Here is a 20,832-nt window from a genome sequence, read left to right on the forward strand (position 1 = left end):
AATACAGTTAAAAGTTTTGCAATAGATGATGTTTCTGTTGAACATTTTTATGGCAACCAGAGTTTGGTGATTTGAGTTGATTTGGCATACACATTTTTTACAGTTGCACACATTGTCTGAGATTGAACTGTCATCACCGATGACAAGGTGTTGTCATCAAGACTGAGAGAGTGACACCCTCTAACAGAAAGAGACCACAGGTTGTGTGTTTATGTGTGACAGACAGAGCTTTTTCTCAGTCTTTATCCAAATGTGACACAGGCAGCAAAAGGAGTTGAATGTTGTGTTTTGCCAAGAACATATCCTCTGTGACAGACATAGCTTGTGTATGCGTGTGTCTGCGCCTCCTTCAGCTAATTGCATTTGTGTTGCTTCACTTGTCTGGTGCTGAGTCTGGGAGCAGGCTGGCTGCTGGAGACGTCTGCCATTCTGACATTCTCCCCACAAGGCCCAATGGGCACAGCCATCCCCTGCCCTGCCTTCGAATCAGCAAGGGAGCAGTTTCTAAATCAAACAGAATGCTGTTGCACAGGATACCCTTGGTGACTCAATTTAGATTCATGCAGGCCCACAGCGTAGGTCATTTTCATTCATTCAGAAAAAGAGGTCAGGCCTCTCTGCAAAACCCCGCTGCATTTGTTGGAAACTCAGTGTATCTCCATTTTGTCTCACAGTTTATTTCCGCTGAAGGAGATATTAAAAGTGAAATGCAGGTTACGCGCCACCCTGAGAAGAGCAGTAGTGCACTTGTTCAGCTTGCGTCATTCATTTTCTTAAGTAGATAAAACAAATGCCCTGCTGTCTGTCACTGTCACTGCCCTTTCTTTCATCGCCATAAGATGCAGCACATCTCAACACACGTTTAACAAAACTCATTCACAGAATGTTGGGGAGAAAATTTCCCCTTTCTCCGCTGTAGTAATATTTCGCCCATTTTTGTTGTCTCCTTACTTGTGAGAGGATGAAGAAGAGATCTGAGATGACTTAAGAGGGTCAGGCTTATGTTTTTGTACAATATATTTATCTTATACAGGTTTTTAGGGAACTTATTTTGATGTCAAATACTGTTCATTCAGAGTTGTATTAATTTCACAAGAATATGTGGCAGAGGTCTGCTCAGATTATTTACCCTGTAACTACTTTCTCCCACTGCTTTTTGAATGCCTCTCCCACGCACTCTCATAAGCTTATCGGCCATCCCCCCACCCACATACTGTAATTTCTCAACTGTGGGATCTGGACCCCGTGTTAGGTCACTTGACATGTAGATTGTGTTATTGGAAACTTCTAAGTTTGATTCTGGTTTGGTCTAAATTACTGATACTGGTCTGAGTATGACAACATATTTCCTCTGCAATGAATCCACACCCACTAAATGCTCTCTTTTTGGATGCACTTAAGGCATCACACATCAGACAAAGTTACAAAGCAACATTTGTTTTCATCCAAGTGGCCAACGTAAAAGTTTATATAAAAGAGTTTGTGGATTATCCACATTAACTGTTGAACTGTGCTCTAATCAAGTATCATCGACAGGCACAGTTTGGTTGTCAGATAAAATTGACTATTGCAGTTAAGTAAGTAGTAGATTAGGTAGAGTAAGAAGTGCATTCAATCCTGTTCCTCTGCTTGGTAAAAGTATGTTAATATTGTAGCACAGTGCTAAAAACATAGTTAGTCTGTCTGTTTGAGCAAAGTTTTATTTACTGGCTATATTGTTTGAGTCTTAACATTTTTTTAGCTTCAGAGCATTTTTCTATTACCTCTGATGAGAATACAGTGGCCAGTGGCCATGGTTAGATTTAAATTATGTGTTGTAATTCAGATTCAGGTTCAGAATATTTTTTCTGTCAGCAACAAGGACTATTATGTACGTATATATTATAGTGCTGTCAAACGATAAAAATATTTAATCGCAATTAATCGCATTAATGTCATAGTTAACTCGCAATTAATCACACATTTTTATCTATTCTAAATGTCCCTTGACTTCTTTTTGTCTAACGTTACTAGTTGTTGCAACAGCATGTGAAAAAAAACTACAAAGTTTGCTAGGCCAAAAAGAACGTTAATCTCGCGATAAAAAAATGTACGCCATTAAAATGGGTTTGCGTTTACGCCGTTAATAACGCGTTTAACTGACAGCACTAATTATATTTAGAGGTTGTACCAGAATAGGTTTATGTGGTTTAATTTTCAGAAAACACCATATATTTGTTGTACTGCACATTGCTGCAGCTCATCTTTTCACCCTGTGTGTTGAGCTCTCTGTTTTAGCTTCAGTGTGACTCACTTCTGTACCGTCTTTGTTGGGAGTCGCACATGCGCAGTAAGTACTGCTAGCTAGTCAGTTGCAGAGCCTGAGGAAGTGCCATGCTAGCAGTTGGGGTGCAAGACATATATCGACTCAATATTGTTATCGCAATATTATATTGAAAGTGTTGCAATAAGTATGCAAGATTTTGTGGAGCGCTGTGTCCCGTCCGTTGGCTGTGTGGCTTAGTTGTGTTCGATTTAGAGCCCACTTCAAACGCTATAATGATCCTGTTTCATTGGCCAGTTACCGTGCCACTTGCACGTTAGTACACGTCAGCGAACGGGTCCACTACGTGACAAACCCTATGGAGCGTACCACGTGTGTGCATATTTCAACAGAGTGACAGTGTCTACTGACAGTTGAAATAAACCTTGTGTTGTAAGAAAACTTGTTTAATTTGTTAAGAATCTATTTTGATGCATTTTCCCATAACTTTTGTGATTTTACATATGTTTAAAAAAATTGAAATTAATATCGATATTGCAATATTCATAATCGATGTCGCAATATCACATTTTGTCAATATCGTGCAACCCTAGCTAGCAGCTAGGCGAGCATTATAACGTGTGTTACAAAGTGACGCACGTTCATCACGGAAGTAAAGGCTGGACTACAATAGAGCTGTTTGGAGCAGTTTGTGAACAGAGTTAAGTCCTTTTGGGGTGGACTTTGGGCTTTTTCACTTTGTAAACCTATACGTGCACAAAAAGATATATAACACAATAAAGAAAAGGGGAAAAGCCAAAAAGCACAATATGAGCACTTTAAAATGGGGAAAAATGTCGATCGGTGTTTCCCAAAGCCGAAGATGACGTCCCAAAGAAAAATACGATAGTATTTAATGATTCATTGACATTGTACTACAAGAATGGCTGAAAGTGGTCTCTCTCATACACTTCCAGCCCCCCACTAAAGTGACTAATGAAATCACAAATAGTCAAGTTCCAGTTAGGAAAATATATTGCCAAAAGGTGGCTTGACAGGGTGAATACAAGCAATGCCTTTGTGCATGTATTTCTTTGTGTATGTGTGTCGTGTGTGGTTTAATTCAATTCAACGCAACAGTCAAAAACAAAGGCAGTAACACCTGTATTAGAACCTAATTGGCCTCAATACTGGAACTCAGAAATTGAATAGCATCTTCATGAAGTACACTGGTGGGACGAAATATCAATATAATTGATAATTTACCTAACTTACCTTAAAGTGACTGCACCCAACTACAAATTGCACCAGAGGTGTTGCCTTCCCCTTTTGCTACGTAGATCTCAAGTGGGCAGTGGTGGAAGAAGTATTCAGAGCCTTTACTTAAGTAAAAGTACTAATACCACACTGTAAAAATACTCTGTTACAAGTAAAAGTCCTGCATTGAAAAGTATAAGTATGTATTATTAGGAAAATGTACTTAAAGGAAAAGTACTCCATGCAGAAAAAGACTCCCATTTTAGAAACTGAAAATGATCAAAACATCAACTAAGTGTTTAATTGTCCAATCAATTCAGCTGTACTTGTAGGCCTATATATTGTTGAGTTGTTTAATTTATGATAAAACATATTTTATAAACTACATGTGTTTTATGTGCAAAAATCTTAATTTGTTAAGTAACTAGTAACTAAAGCTGTCAGATTAATGTGGTGGAGTAATATTTCCCTCTGAATTGTAGTGGAGTAGAAGTAGAAAGTGTCATGAAAAGAAAAGACTCAAGTAAAGTACAAGTACCTCAAATTTGTACTTAAGTACAGTACTTGAGTAAATGTACTTAGTTACATTCCACCACTGCTAGTGGCTTTAAGTATCTTGCTGAAAGACACACCGAAAGCAGTTGCAGACTGAAGAAAGAGCTACACCCATTTAGTATTTGTTTAAATTGGTAACTAATTGGTGAAAGATCACCACAGCATTCTTGTGGTAAAGCCAGAAAAGTCCTTTTTCTATTCAGGAACCTACGGGTTTATGGGTTTTCATGTCTTTTTCTTCAGATACTAAATTCAGAACAAGGTTATGTGATATTGCCCTCACCACCTACTAGAGTATACCCACGCACACACTTAATCCAACACTGAACTATACAGGTATTGTGAGACATAGAGCCGAGATATAACAGGTGTCAAAACAATCTCTTCCAGCGTTTCCTTTCTTATTGGATCTGTGGAGATAATACAATTCTTATATTTGGGGGTCATTGTAGGGCATCGTAGTCACCCTATGATTGAAGCAGAGTTTCAGCTGAATACAATTAGTCCCTTGATATCTCTCTTCATCTCAGATGCTTGTTTAAAAAAAGCTACCACTGTAAGTGTTCTAGCCAACCTGACATTGTGCTCTGCTTTGCAGTAAATGCTGTTTTACAGTTGTGTTTTTTTTCATGGTACCAAGATGAAATAATCAGGTTGACAAGAGAACATGAGGTACTGTACAGCTGCTTAGCCAAGCTATATGTGGTTGTGTGTGTGTGTGTGTGTGTGTGTGTGTGTGTGTGTGTGTGTGTGTGTGTGTGTGTGTGTGTGTGTGTGTGTGTGTGTGTGTGTGTGTGTGTGTGTGTGCGCGCGCGCATGTGTGCGTGCGTGCGTGTGTGGATTCTGAAGAGGCATCATTATAACCTTTGTACATATCCTTTGGGCTTGAATGTAAAAAAAAATATACTGCACACCCCTAATTATCACTGACCTGACAATCTTTTCAGATAGTACCTATCAAGCTTGTTCTGCTTTGTTGTCATTGTTTTTAGCCGTATGTCTTTTTCTGTTTATGTACATTTAGAGCAACAAAAAGCTGGACTCAAATTCCTTGTATGTGTTCAAACTTACTTGGCCATTAAAGCCAAGTGCCATGATTCTGATTGAATCTACTATCTTCAAGCTTCATATAGGTCTTTGAGCTGGCTGCCGAGGACGGTGGAAGGCGAAGTAAGCAAGCAAAAGATTTGTGTGTGTTCAACACTTGAGAGGACACCCTCTGTCAAACCTCTACACCCTCCCTTAGTACAAACTCAGATAAGAAACACCGGCTGGCTTTAGCCAGTTGGTCGGTTTATTTTACGTGGGATTAGAAAATAAGAATTCGGAAAGCAAGCAGTTCTTCATGTTTCTTCTGTGTATATGCAACATCCCAGCTTCCATGCTTTTATCCCCCTTTTTTATCTTATCATTAATACACCTGACACTGTGTATTGTAATTGTGTAATTTAGCACACACAGACATCATGCTTTTTTACCTTTCTTCTCAAATCAACAGAAAGGCTGAAATCTTTTTTTTTTTGGTGAGCCTTTGGTCTCTAGTCACAGCTGTCTGCTTGTGGCATTCTGTCGAAAAGGGCCCAGTCTGGAAAAGAGGTATTGGCCGCTGTGGTAGGGGGGCTGGAGGGACTGACATTTTAAGGGGTTACGATCTTGTTCTGTGCCCCTCTGCAACCATCTCTTTGTTTGGTTGCACGCTGCACACACAGCTGTGCTGCAGCACTGTTAGAACTGAAGGTTTGAGGTCAGACAGAAAAATTATAAGTTGCTCTGTTACATGGATTTATTGCTTGTAGTGTAAATACTAAATAATGCTTTTTAGGAAATATGATGTGCATCCTGTTGTTTTTGTATCTGTAAATAATCAAACACAGACGAAGCTGTAATATGTGTCATTTTGATGAAAGGTTTGTGTCCCTTAGGTAGTTACACAGTGTAGTGCTCATGCTGCCCACTGCAGCATTAATTGAAATTTACCTCAAATATTAATGCGATGATGCATTTAGTGCCAATTGACAACAGCTCTTCCTTCCATGCATATGCTGTGCTGGCAGTGTGCAGCGCAGCAATGAGATGCAAAGTGACATTATTGCTTCCAGCAGCATCTTTCTCGCAGCATGTGAGGGGGGGTGCTGCCCAGACGTCTGGCTTTCTTTAAGTTCTGAGAAGGACTAAGAAAGAAGGTTTCTCTGCAGTTATCACACACACTGTCTAGAGGTCAAGAGTTTAGGGTGGTACACTCTCCTGCTTCGTGTCAAAGGGTGGTTAGTGTTTGACTGACATGCAAATGTGTCTGTTCTTTGGCTTTCTCGCTGTTTGCTTCTCAATCTTATTGCCACTGGAAGGTGGGGCTTAGCAGTTGATTTCTCAGGGTGTCATGGCAAATAAATGCTGTCTGTGGGTCCTGAAGGCAGGGGAAGTCCCACTAGTAATGGAGCATAATGCATGCATAAAGAGGGACTGGGCACACCCCCAGGTGGTGACTGGAGAGAAAGACAGACACGTAGATAGAGCTCTCAAAAATCAAAATGGCTTAACTTGATGAGCCAGTGCAAGGTGAAGAGCCCTCGCTTGAACACATCGTCCCAAGCACTGATTAAAACACGTCATACATTCCACATGGCTGCCTATAATATCATCTATATGGCGGCGTATAAACATGTACACGCACACATATGCTGCCCTGAGCACTGTAGTGAGGCACATACACAACCACCACAAGTACAAGCTTGCCATTGTGGCTGCAGGAGGAGGAGGAGGGACAGAGATTGAGGCTGACTGACTGATATGAAGGCTGAATAGCAAGTGGTGCTTCCAGTCTGCATTGAAATTCACTGATTGAATGTTGTGCTCTCAAGCGAGGACTGAGAAATAGAGAGGAAGTGCTTAGTTTGTACTTTGGTGAGACATTGTAATATCCCATTACATGAATTTTCCATGCCACTTACGTGCACGTTGTTATGAAGCACGCTAATGTATTGTGTTGATTAGTCAGTACTGATGCACATTCACACACATTTGTGTACTCATGCACTCATGCACTCCAGAGAGGGAGATCATAGGGTGTTTTATCTACCAGTGTTGAGCACAGCAGTTTTAGCCTGTTGGTGCTTGGCCCTGCTAACTGCAGCTCAGCTCACACACTGGTGATGAAGCCATAGTTGGCCCGACAGAGCTGTGTGTACGAGCCAGAACGTAAGATTTTGTTCCCTGCCTGCCTTGAAGAATCCAAAATATTCTGTCCAGCAGAGGATGGATCAGACTCACTTGAGGTTTGAGTAACTTAGTTTGTGTTTAACCAACAAGCCAGCATCTTATGTCCGACCCTTGCTGGACAAGTCCCCTGCCACTATTTTGTAAATTGGGCTCAGGTTTCAGGTTTCAACTGTCCTTTTGACTCTCTGGACTAGTGCGACCTATTACACTCAGAAGCTGGAGTGAGCTAGTCCTCCACAAGAAGAATGCATTGAATCAGTCACTCAGATCAACTGTATCTTTCATAAATGTTTCCTTTTGTTTTGATATTGTTCCTTTTTTCTCAACCACATTCTGTGGTCATTTTTATTTACAACTACAAGCTGACAAATGTGCTGTTTCTGTATGAAGCCTTTATTAGAGATCATCATGTGTCATCTGTGGGTTTTCTTTTTTAGTATACATCATACAATCATCAATTTGCAAATTATTTAATCTGAAGATAAAACGTTTGATGTATTTAATTTCAACAAATTGCTTAGATCAGATTATATGGCACAATCAATCCAAGACATATACGGCTAGAAGAATTACTGATTAACTTCCAAACCAGTTAAAACAAACAAAAAAACAATATACATATACAGAATATTAAAGAATGCCTATTACTAGGTCCCTATGCCCTAGCCTAAGTGATGTCTTCAAAACCCAAACATATCCAATTTTTTTGTATTTGGAGGATCCCCATTAGCTGACATCTAGACGACCAGCTAGTCTTCCTGGGGTCCAAAACAACATTTAATCAGACAATATTAAAGCATTTCATGACACATACAGAAAATAAAATAAACATAACAATATCTGCGTGTAAAACTAAATAACAAGTAAGCAACCAAAATTTTAAAAATTAAAAAATAAAAATTATATAAGAGAAAGAAAGAGAGAAAGCAGAGCATATTTGTTGTAGATCAGTTTCCTGTCAATCAACTAATCATTTTTATACACATAGGCCTATTTAAGAATGATACAATTTGGAGAACCCTCCTGGAGGTGGGTCACAGTCTGACACCAGATGTTCTGCCACTGGCAGGTTCAGCAGCAGCTCGTCAATGTGTGACATCCGGCCTTTATAAAAAGGTACAGTTCATCTTCTATCATCACACTAACAAGTGAAGTCAAGCTGGTCTTGCAGCAGGAGAGGGTGTGATGACAGGATTCACTTTGTGTTTATGCCATTTTGTTTGTTTTTACGAACTCATAGAAATTTGCAAATATTTTTTTAAGCTAACTTGTTTAAGCAGGTTTATGGAAAGAAAAAAAAACATTAATTATAAGACTTTTGTAATGCAATGAACATCATTTTTCCTTACAGCATCAGTATTTCGTGCTGTGGCATACAGTCCACTTGGGGCAATCAGTCTACTCTGACATCTACATAAACTCACATTTGCAAAATATAATAGCTGTAAAATAGAAGCTACCATTTAAAAAGCTTGTTTTAAGAGAATAAATGCAAATACACTGTTTTTAACATTGGTGTGCATGTATAGGATTTGCTGCCATTTGCTGCCATATTCCAGGTACAGAGGAGATGCAGTGCAAAGAGTGGTATCTAAGTATTTGTACTGTATGTTCACCTCCCACCTGCTGTGTGTATCTGCCTTGCATGTGGGCGATCACAGCTCACTATGGAGACAATTATCTCAGCTATAATGCATCCTATTATTGTAAAATGACTACGTATATACACTCACATCATGGAAAAATAACCTGTTGCGCATTTGCATGCAATGGTGGACGTTATGGAATAGAAAATCTGTATTATGACAAATAAGCTTGTGACGATGGAAAGCTGTTGTGCATAATTTTTCCTGTGATCATCTGTTTTTGAACTCTAAAGTATTCACAGATACCAAGTTTTCCTTGTTGAGTTCTGTAGATCCACTCACAGTAAGTCTTGTCACACATTCAAATCAGCCAACTGGTTTACTTGTGGTTTCAAGTTGTGAGACTTTAAATAGTGTTAAAAATAAAAAAGGAAGTAGTAGTTGGGGCGCTGTTGTACAGCATCATTCAGCATGCATAGAGTAGTTTTTTGTTGCATTTAATTATTTTTGAGTCAAAACGGTAAGCTTTTTTTATTGTTTCACAAGTTCACAAGAGATTTCTGACAAAAGGTTAATTAGATTTAAGCACCCTGCAGCTGAAGAATTCACACAGGTAAGTTTATTGTCTTGTGTTGTAAAGTGTACTTATAACATTTGATTGACAGTTGCTAATGATTGATTGAGTATTTGGTAATAGTTGTTAAATATACACATGGCACGGATACTACATTTTAAATGTCACTTAATAAAAAAGCAGCTTGTCTTTCGATCCTTAAATTAAAAACATCAGCAGCGTACGGCTCGCAGCAGGGTACATCCAACCAGGGGGGCTCATTTATAAAAGTTGGCTCTGCTTTAGTGCTTGCATCCAAATTATAGCTGTAATTTATGAAAAAACTTATTTGAACTTGCATGTATTAAGTACTTTGTAGGTGTTTCATTTATGCCATGATGCTAAAGGCTACATCTGATTGTATAGTGTCTGTGGACCAATGCAGTTGTGTAAACTGATGCCGGAGGAGAATTCCGTGGCCCATCCTCTTGTGTTTGACCAGGGAGTTGATTAAGAAACCATCATCTTTGTTTCAACTGTCTACAAACGGGCCCTTGTAAATATGAAGGGCCTGCTGATGATGCAGTGTGTGTAAGTGCTTTTGTGAATACAATAAGGAGAATACACAACTTGACTCTGCTCTGTTATTAATACGTCTGCTGCTCAGCAGCTGAGGGGAAATGAGGCAGTAGCTGGTTGCAGTGCAAGGCCACACGTTTTCCCCCGTGGTCTTAAAGCTTAAGTGTTTGTATTGACAGCACAAGATCAAAGATGCAGCCTATAGTGAACATTGTGTGTTCATCTCTGACCCAAATATACTAGCAGCCACACTCTGACTATTAACCGAGTGTGGAAACATAGAGTGTGTACTCTCAATATTGTATTTGAGCAGCATTTTCAAGTGCTTTTTGGTAAACTCTAAAATATGTTATTCTCCGTTTACTCATAGGTTTTTGTAATCTGTCAAGTAATAGTAGCAATAACACAGTGTAAACATACTCCATTAAGTAATAGTCTGGCATTAAAAACTTCACAAGAGGTATTGGCAAAAAATGTACCTAAAGTCAAGTAGCAAAGGTAAAAGTGCATTTGTTTTCACAATAACCCCGTCAGTGTTATATAGTTATATTATTGGATAGTTATAGTTTAATCTGTAACAATGCTACTTATAAAACGGTTCACATGTTTTACATGTAAAAAAAAAAGTTTTCTCTGAAATGTGGTGAAGTAAAAGTATATATAAGTAGCATAAAATAGATATATAAGTACAAATACTTCAGGATTGGGTAAATGTACTTAGGTACTTACCACCAATAAAAGAATGACATTGAAGCCGACAGTATAGTTATTGTGACACTAAAGGGGCCAGCTGTAGCTCTAGTGGCAGAGCTACTTCTTAATTATTTTTCAACACAAGTAATCTCACTTATACTTGAGGACAACATTAGTCAAGTAACTTCTGCTTGAGTGTAATATTCTTGTGATATTTCCAGCCCTGCTAATTACTTTTGTTATTGTCATCACTGACATGTTGGCCTTGCAGCAATGATTGAAGTAGTCAGTTGAAGTAGTTGTTCCACCCTTGTTGGTGATGGTTCAGGCCAAATATTAACAATCAATCCATCAAACTCCATATAATTCATGGTCAAGAGTCAGCGTCCACTTTTTCAAATTTACACTACAGTTTGCAAGACTTACTGGTATTTTAAGTGAGTAGTTGCTCTGGTTTCAAAATGAACCCATAGTGCTTTGGTTAAAGTTCAAATAAACAGAGGACACACACAGTATATTAATATTTTTACTGTTCATGTGAATTATGCATGACACTGAAGGATATTTCAGTCCCACTTAGGAGGGCTTGGAGGCACATGCCAGTGTTCGGCTGAAAGGGTGGAGAGAGGCGTCGGCCGGTGTGATCCACCGGGGACAGTTGTAGAATATCCTCTGAGTTTCCGCTGTTGCTCTGTGTGGCTGCTCTCACACTCTTCTCTCACTGTTTCCATGTGTGTTTGTCTCTCTGCCTGCTGTAACACGCAGCATCATCCTAGAACACAACAACTCCAGCAGTGACCTTCTCCGCCTTTACCGGCATCAGCATGTTTGCGTTTGGTTACATAAAAACAAAGATTGTGACGCTAGCGCTGCACTTTCTTTATAACGTCAGTGTTGGTGTCACATAAACACCTGCATCTTAGTGTGAGAAACTGAAAATGTGATTACGCCTTCAGAAGGTGGGGTCTTTCAAAAAACAATGGTGCTGCTTTTGGTGATTTCTTTTTTTGTTTTTGTTTATTTGTTTGTTTTTGTTTTCTCGAGACCGCAGAAGGTGGAAGAGGGTTGTTGTTCTTGTTCAGTTGTATTTGTCTGTTCTGTTCTGTATGTTCAAAAAAATCTAAAAATAAAAAAAAGTTGATCTTAAAAAAAACTTTTAAAGGTGCACAATGAGTTCCTGCATGGTTTCAGCGCGATTTAATTTTTGTCTCAAATCGTAGGCATCTCTCCTTGATCCGCTAGCTGCCTGCCCCCTGAATACACTGTGAAAAAGCCTGGTCTCTGGGAGACAACACAGGGGTCGTAAACGTCAAACAAACACTAGGGGCACAGGCTGTGCACCAAAATACAACAAACCACGTTCCAGCCAATCACCGACAACATGGTTGGGGGAGGGGGTGGGGGTTAGTGACAGTTAGTCAGTTAGTCATAACAGTTACGGAAACATGGGGGAGGGGCAAACTTGCTCTGTTTTGTTTGGAATTTACTTGGAACGTCAACAGAAGTGACCATGCAGGAACTCATAGTGCACCTTTAAGTGCTGCTGATACCTAAACGTTAGGCTTTTTGAGCTGTTTAGGGTAATGTTTATGAAGAAGAAATGAAGCAGCTTCATACATTAGCTGACAGTTGTAGTCACACACATTACAAGGCAGATAAAAACCCTGCTCTAAAAGTACTCAAGCACGTCATCAAGTGAGGTAATTTCACATTTAGTGAAGATTATGTGAAATTAAAAAATGAGTCTTAAATTTTCAATCAGTAATTTAATGTTGGCTGTTCAAGAGCAATACTATCTGTCACTTCTATGAGTAGTCAGTAGACCAAATGGTTTCTAAATGACACATGATGAAAGTAATAGCTTGAAGGGTAATTTATGAATTTGCATATTAACCCTGATGCAGTCCCAGGTGTCTGTCGGTTGGGCGTGTTATAGCAGCTTCAAATTGAACTCAGTCAATCAGAACTGAGAGCCATAACTTTCTGTTTCAGGGTGATAACTTTTAATATGTATGTATGTGTTTCAGGGTTCTCTGCATCCTCTCCTCTACTGCCTCTGAAGCCATGGACTAGAGCTGCATCTGGTCCTGACAGTCCCGTGGTCATCAGATGGCTTCTCAACAACCCTCAGCGAAAATACAGAAAGTATGTGTGATAACTAACAGAAGGAAGTTGAATCACAGTCATCCACATTTTCACTGGCAGCTGCTAAATAACATTAAAAGGATAAGGCTGGAGGTATTCTATATTTTTCTGATAAACAACAAATCACATAAAAAGACCAAAACAAAAAATGCATTGATTTGATTATTAAGTGTTGCTTGTGTAGGCAAAGACTTTGTGCCATGGATCTCCATTCTTTTCCAAACGCTATTAAAAACACACAAATGAGCCACACAGCTGCACTGGGTAACATGTCGATTTACAATGATGGAACATGCACTGAGTCAATCCCACATACATCCTGGTTAGATTATTTGCTGAAGTGAATGTAGCAATACAAAAGTGCAAAAATACTCCATTACTGTCTTACATTCATATTTGTACAGAAGCACTGAAAATCCACTGAAAGTATCAAATGTTAAAGTATGTGTTATGCAGACAAACGTCTCCTGTGATCGGTATACTAAACAGTATCATATTATTGGGTCATTGTTACTGATGCATTAATATGGTATATAGGATCTTACGTATCCTAATAGTTGGTCAATCTAGAGGTAATTTAAAATGCATTATCTACGGTTTGGTTGTTTCATTTGTCACAATGTGTCATATTTTATAAGCTGATTGTATGTTGTGCATATAAAATCCTAATCAGCAAAGTAACTATAGCTGTAAAATAACTGTATTGTATTTACAGTACAATATTTACCTCTAAAATATAGTGTAGCAAAAGTAAAGAGTAACATAAAATGACACTCAAGTAAAGTACAAGTAGCTCTGTACGTAAGTACAGTTCTTGAGTATATGTACTTAGTTACAATCCACCACTGCTTCTGGTGCCATAAATATTCACTGGTACATATGCTGGATATTGTTTAAGCATCCTTATCAAATTTGCGTTTATCCGAATGGGGAAGGCATCACATGCCCTGCTGTGCTTCTGATGGGCTAGTACTCGTTGCCTTCGTTGGTTGGATTGGTTATGTTTAGGAGTGAGATTGGTTAGGGTTCAGTTAAGAATACCAGAATGAGCCAATCAGAGGCAGAGTACTGTTGGGTTCATCATACCTTCGCCAACCTGGGAAAAGAAATGTGGCGCACCTTTAAAGTGATACCAATACCAAAAGAGTACTACATTTGATACCTTTTTTTCTACTTCGTGTGAAGCGAAGCATTAAGTTAAGTAAGCTGTGGGCCAATCACATGTCACGCTTGCAGTGATTGCCTGGGTGATGCCTGCAAGCAAAGCCATACATATAGTCATATTTTTCAAGATCTGGGTACAAAAAAGAAATCAAATGCACCGTATCATATGACTGGAGAAGTTTCAATACATCTCGGCACTGGGTTATTTTTGTCTATAACTTAAAGATACAGTATTGAGTACCGATACCCTACCCAGCTCTACTAATACATTGAATGTGTGTTTATCTGAGATTGAGGATAGTCCCTATTTACTCCAGTTTGAGTAACATTTGCGGAAAACTACATTGCCCAGTTGTTTTAGGAGATGACTTTGACATTTGTAAAAACTAAACTATATAGTATTGAGCCATTTTAAAAAGATTTATATTTAGTTGGAACAAATAGGCCGGGGACTGAGAGAAGCTGACGTCACATGGGAATCGGAAAGTTTTAATACATAGACTAAGGCATTGTTGGTTCTGGTCTTTTCATGGTATTTGTTAAAAATAAGAAAAAATATAGAAACACGTCAGCCTTGTCTTTTAAAGTAGGCTAGATCTTTTTTTAGTTCACTGTGCTGCTATAATGCCTTCATATTTTGCCATGTACATGATGCGTTTGACAAATGTGCAAATTTACGTTATGACTAAAGGGAAGCTGGACAGTTCCAGGCTTTATGTCAGATAGAAAAACATGTATTAGGGTGTTTCTGAGTCATAACTACCTCCCACAGGGAAAGCGATCTGAAAAAACGTCTTAAGGGAAAAAGACGAGGTCATGACTTATAATAATCAGCTATTTCGGTTTCTCGCTCTATACCACTTCACGACTAAAGGCTTTTTGCCCTGCAAAGCAACACTCTGATTCTAACTTGATGGGCAACCTATTATTCTGTATTGAGTTAAGTGTCTACCTCTATATGTGTAATTATGCACACATATGTTGTCTCTTTATACCTCAAAGACAAACTTTCAAGCCTTTTCAATTTTCTGTAAGTAGGGTTCTAGAATTGAAATAAGTAAACTCGCCTTTTGATATATAAATATTTAGTTGATATCTGAAGTGGCAGTAAAGAGAAAACAATCTTCTCCAGCTATACATTTTGGGTCATCTTCGATCTGAACATAATATGCATCAACCATACTCTCGTGATCTTTGACAAACCTTTGGTTGTTACTGCTCCAGCTGACCACCCTGTTTTCTGTAATTTACTTACATGTGCTTAGATTGTTATAGTACAATAATGCTCATGCAACACAATGCAAATGGCTGACAGTAAGTAGGTCAGCTAAACTACAGCTTAAGTGCAGCTTTGACTCATTAATAATGCATACGATAAAGACTAAATTTGCTGGGTCTTGAACAAAGATATTTTTCTTTCTGATGCCAACAATCAAGCAGTGCTCAGCTGCCTCTTTTTTGTTGTGAGCTTTTAATTTTCATTTGATGATAATACTGACTGAGAGGACATTTCTGAGCTCATTCTATCATGGTCATGAAAAGATATTCCATGATGTCCTATCCACTTATATTCCTCAGCTTTAAAAGCAAGAAACAACAGCATTTGTTTAGCTTTAGCTTTATCTCCAGATCAGAGTGTCTGTTAGTTCACAACACAGAGCCAAAACCTGATAGACGCTCATGTCATGTGGCACACACTGAGAGTTGGAGCCTCTGCTTTCTGCTCAGAGGCGTCGGCAGAGTATCTGAATGTCTCCAGCATGTGCTCACTCCTCTTTAGGTCCTCTTTTCGAACATCCCGTCCGCGCACAGGGGCCCGGTGTCAGAGCTGCATACCTGTGGGTGTTTGTTTCTTCACTGACAATGCTCTGAACTCCGTTCCTCTGTCACCCACACAGCCTCAAGTGGAATGAAAGCTATGCATGGGCTCATTCATTCCATGGGCCGAGGGAGGGAAAACTTGTGCATCTTAGATCAAGTGTTGTTTATGACCTAACAAGGCAGCCCTTGTTGATCATTAGAGCCCTGATGCTAACATGTTCCGAGCTAGGATCGTACTAAATAACATGAAACTGAATCACTCCACAAACAGTTGCATTCTTCCTTGCTGTCCAGCTCAGAGTCTTGGTGTGGTTTAAGATACTGGATCACACTCTGGTTGACACTCAGTGGCAGGAAGAGGGTTAGTATTGTTATGATCATGGGCAGTGGGCCAAAGGCTTTGGAGACAGGCAGGTGTGTCCTGGATACGACCCCATCTGTGCTGCTGGATAATATGTTATGTTATGACTGTTAGCTAGAGCTGGGAGGAGCGCTGGGAGTGGAGTGCTGGTCACAGTACCATGAACTATCAGCTCTATGAAGCATTGCACATCAGTACATGCAGGTTGAGACTGCTGGCTGGGATTAGAATAAGAGAGAGGTCAGTGAGTGATGGGTTTTTAAAAGTGTGTCTGAAATGGATTTACTGTAAAATGTTGTGTTTTTCCAGATGAGAACGTGAAGGCTGGCGTCCACCAAGGCCACCGCTGCACCTTGGGCAGCGCACACACATGATCACATGACTCTGGACATGGACGCGGTCCTGTCAGACTTTGTTCGGTCCACAGGGGCAGAACCGGGTCTGGCAAGAGACCTGCTGGAAGGTAAGAGACCAACACTGTCCTGGACCTCTGAAATTAGAGGTTATCACCCAAACTGTTATATGTATATAGGACTCAATATGTGGGAAGTTGTGTTTTGATCAGCTCCCTGTTGTGCTGCGGTTGCACTGAAGCGAGCAGAGGACAGGAAAGAATAGAAGAAGAGAGGAAATGAGGGGAAAAGAAAAGAAAGGAAACAAAGGAGGGGAGGAGAGAAGTCGGGCCTGCAACAGTGAGCCAGCTTGCTGATTTAGAGGCCAGTGTGACGGTTTTACGAGTGCACTCCCCAGGGAGAGCTTTGTGCCCATTCATCGGAACTCATTGAGGGGCAGAGTGCTTACTGGCACTTGTATAGCTTACATACAGGGCCACTTGGGGGGGTGTGCACATGGCAACAGAAAGCTGGTTGATGGTCAGTTTAATTGGCTTTGATATCTAGAGACAGTAAAAGTGTTTGTGTTTTTTTTTCTTCTTTTTTTTCACAAGTGTGTCTTGAACAGTTTCACATTGCATTCCAGCATCTGCTCAAACTGCAGTAAAGAAATGCTGAAGTCTAAATGCAGATTTAGTTTTGTCTACTTTACAGGAATAAAAGCATGCTCCACACAAAAAAGACTTCCATTAACAGATTAACTCCTTGTCAAGTGTGTCCTGGAAATGTTTTTTGTTGCTGCGTGTGTATTATGCAGCCGGTGTCTAGTCTGATAAAATAATTAGTGCTGTCTCCCCCTCAGTCATTTTTTCTCCTCTGATTCTGCTTTGGCACAAAGCCACAGGGGCATTCTTGTTACACCAAACAAGACACTGCACTCAGACAAGACAGACGTGGGCCTGGATGTCCTATTTCAGTGAAATGCCTGCTGCTTCTTTCTGGTGTTAGCTTAGCTTTCCAGACCTGCATCAATCCGTTCTCCTAATACATCCATGGCATCAGTCAGGGGCTCTGTGACCCTCTGGTCTGACTCAGGATGGTGTGAGGAGCAGATATATGACAGTGCCACATGTGGTGCTTCCCCCTAGAGGCCGGTTTATGTACTGAAGAATTTGTTTTGACCTATGTGGTCACATCAATTTGGAACCAGGACAAGTTCTGGGTTTAGGGTTTTACATTTTCACTGAAAAGGAAATGAGGTTAATAACCTAATTTTAGTGATTTCTTTTTTTAATTAAAGAAATCAGTTGATAAAAAAAAATCCTGCACACACTTGTCACCTCTGCATTGGTTTATTTGGTTGGTTGACATTTCGGTCACAAGGACCTTTCTCCAGACATGTAGTAGTGAAATCCTCCTGTCCACCTGGTTTAATTCAAAGTCCTTTTATTTAAAAAGGTAAAGCTGCTGTGTTTCTAATAGATGGGGATAATGCATGTTCATACTGCAGCTGAATTTATGAGTGTTCCTTTTGCTGACGACAGCCATTACAAATGAGGGAGCTGAAAGAATGCCTTCCATGCTACAGTATTAATAGGCTGATGTAGAAGCATTTAAAGGCCATGCATTAGGTGCTGAGTGGCTATGTTGCTGGACCTTAAGTTGTGTTCCTGGATTTGTGCAGCTCAATAAAGTAGAATCAGTTTTGCATTGATCGCCATGAGAGACAGCGATTAGTGGTGCCAGGTTTCATGTTCAGACTGCCGAGAATCATCATGTCTGGAAGTCAGGAAGAGGACAACTTCCTCCAGGTCTCTTAACACAGGGAGTCCATTAATTGACCCTGTCTGAGCAAACATGCTCAGATCACATGCAGGCACTGATGTGAGTTTTATAAAGACTGTTTTGCAGACTGTTCCTGTGGCATCATGAGAAGGCACTGGGTTATAAGAAGACTGAGGCTTGACTTGTGTCTCTTAAACCTGGAAGGGAGGGATTTCTGTTAGAGAGACAGCACCCAGAGGAGACTCTGTGTGTGTGTGTGTGTGTGTGTGTGTGTGTGTGTGTGTGTGTGTGTGTGTGTGTGTGTGTGTGTGTGTGTGTGTGTGTGTGTGTGTGTGTGTGTGTGTGTGTGTGTGTGTGTTCATGCCATGTCGTGTATGTGTTATCAGTGTGTGGGTCCCTCCTGCACATCAGGATATTGCTTTCACTCTGTTAAAGACAAACACACATATGGGCAATATAAACCATTATTGTTGGGGCTCATTATTTAAAGTTCTTAAAGCTGGGAATTTATCAGTATTTAAAACAAGACAGTAATACATAAATCTGCATGCAAAGATCTTTTGCATTTTACCCCCATTTTCCTCTTCCCTTTTTCCTATTGGTAGCGTATTGTGTGTTATTCACCATGAGAGTCTATATCGACTTTCATTTATGGGATTCTTCCCGTGCCGCCGGAGGTTGCGCCAGATGTCTCTCATTTTCAGCCTGACACTTTCCGCTTGCTTTGTGTTGGCATTCTAAACTCCGGTTGATTTATTTTCTGTTGCACGACTAAAACAACTTTTGAACGTACACGTTCCACCAAAACAAGTTCCTTCCCAAGGCTATTGCAGCGGCACTGTGTCCCCGTGGGGAGCTTAGCGCCACCCATGACGATTGTGATTGATTTAAAGAAATGCCAATAAACCAGAGCGTGTTTTTTTGTACCAGAATGTTGTGTGGACTAGCCAGACCCTCCGCAGCAGCTCTGTGGAGATAGGTCTGGCAATGCGAGACTAGTCATGAAATAAACCTGTTTACTGTGAACTGCAGTAAACAGTGTCCTGTTGCATCTGAAAAACAACAACATTTTGATGTGTGGGAGCATATTATTTTGTGAACCACTCTAATTGTTCAGACATTTTGGAATTTTAATGAAAATCTGAAAAAAGGTAATTATCGTAGACTGTGAGCAACATTTATACTTGTGTTGATAATCAGTGTTGATGTATAATCAACCAGACCTTTTGTTTGTGTCCCGCAGGTAAAAATTGGGACCTCAGTGCTGCTCTAAATGATTACGAGGAGCTCAGGCAGGTCCACACTGCCAACCTGCCGCAGGTCTTCAACGAGGGCCGCTACTACAAGCATCCAGAGACACGTGACACGCCCACCCATGTCAGCAAGATTGACAAGCCGTGTGCACAGAAGCAGGAGGACAATGCACAAGGTACGAGTACCACCTCAACATCATATTGACCTCACCAGCTGTGTCTTTCTTTACTTTCTTCCCACTCATCCATTCAATTCTCGCTTCATTTTTTCCTCTAGAGAAGCGTCTGTCCCGCGGCATCTCCCACGCCAGCTCTGCTATCGTCTCCCTGGCGCGGCTGCAGGTGGCCAATGACTGTACCAGCGAGCAGTTCCCTCTTGACATGCCCATCTACACATTCCAGCTACCAGACCTCAGCGTGTACAGCGAGGATTTTAGGTGCTTCATAGAGAGAGACCTGATCGAGCAGTCCACCATGATGGCTCTGGAGCAGGCCGGTGAGTACTACAGAATGTAATATAATATGATACATTCTCTTTTCGTGCTTCTGCTACTACCGATGTGAGATATGTAAAAGGAATCCTATGCATTTCAGTGTATTCTTTATTTACATTATACTGAAATGCAGGAGGCCCACAAAGCAGCACCAATTTCGTATTGGTGCTGCCAGTAAAAGTCAGTAGACAGAGACTTGGAGGGTGAGACTTGAGGGTGGAGAGACAGAGCAGATCAGAGAAGCAGCATCATCTGGAAGCAAGACGACAACATCTAATTTAAAGCATCCAGGACCCCAAAGGATTCATCTCCCAACTGAAGCTTTGAATTAACGGAGAGAAACTAGTTAGTGAAGTTTCAAATCTTCCTGCAGATTTTCCCACACAGAGATCGTAAAGATATTCTCACTTCATTCTGTTCAAAATCTGGGAACATTCATCAAAGAAGAACATTTCTAACTGACTTAACCAACCAGAAGATGGTATCTGTTCTCAAGTGATAAGTGAAGGATTTATCTTAGTACATTAATTTAAGTTTTATGCATCACAAATCTTCCTAAATATATATCTCTGCAATTAAGCAAATGTAAAATAAAGTACAACAAGCACCTGTGTATTAGCTTCACTTAATGGGTGATTAAATCTCCACCAGCATATTGGATATAACATTATAATATCATAAATATATATTATAACACCATTAAACACACTGAAATGTAGTAGTCCATGGCATGATTCCAGAAAATTACCTTCGATATCTAACGTGTAAAAAAAAATTTAAAAATGCAAAAACATCT

At 40.1% G+C, this 20,832-nt stretch overlaps 1 protein-coding gene across 1 annotated transcript in view; it reads left to right on the forward strand.

The window, feature by feature from the left end:
• The window catches only part of otud7a (OTU deubiquitinase 7A), a 38,400-nt gene that overhangs the window by 3,661 nt on the left and 13,907 nt on the right, over positions 1-20,832 (forward strand). The window contains exons 2-5 of the mRNA XM_039807793.1: positions 12,709-12,826; positions 16,482-16,635; positions 19,533-19,718; positions 19,820-20,038. Of these exons, the coding sequence (XP_039663727.1) occupies positions 16,551-16,635; positions 19,533-19,718; positions 19,820-20,038 (490 nt within the window). The 5' untranslated portion in view covers positions 12,709-12,826; positions 16,482-16,550. The remainder of the gene's footprint in view (positions 1-12,708; positions 12,827-16,481; positions 16,636-19,532; positions 19,719-19,819; positions 20,039-20,832) is intronic.

The sequence above is a fragment of the Perca fluviatilis genome, chromosome 8, assembly GCF_010015445.1.
Source record: "Perca fluviatilis chromosome 8, GENO_Pfluv_1.0, whole genome shotgun sequence".
In the NCBI taxonomy this organism is placed as follows: domain Eukaryota; kingdom Metazoa; phylum Chordata; class Actinopteri; order Perciformes; family Percidae; genus Perca; species Perca fluviatilis.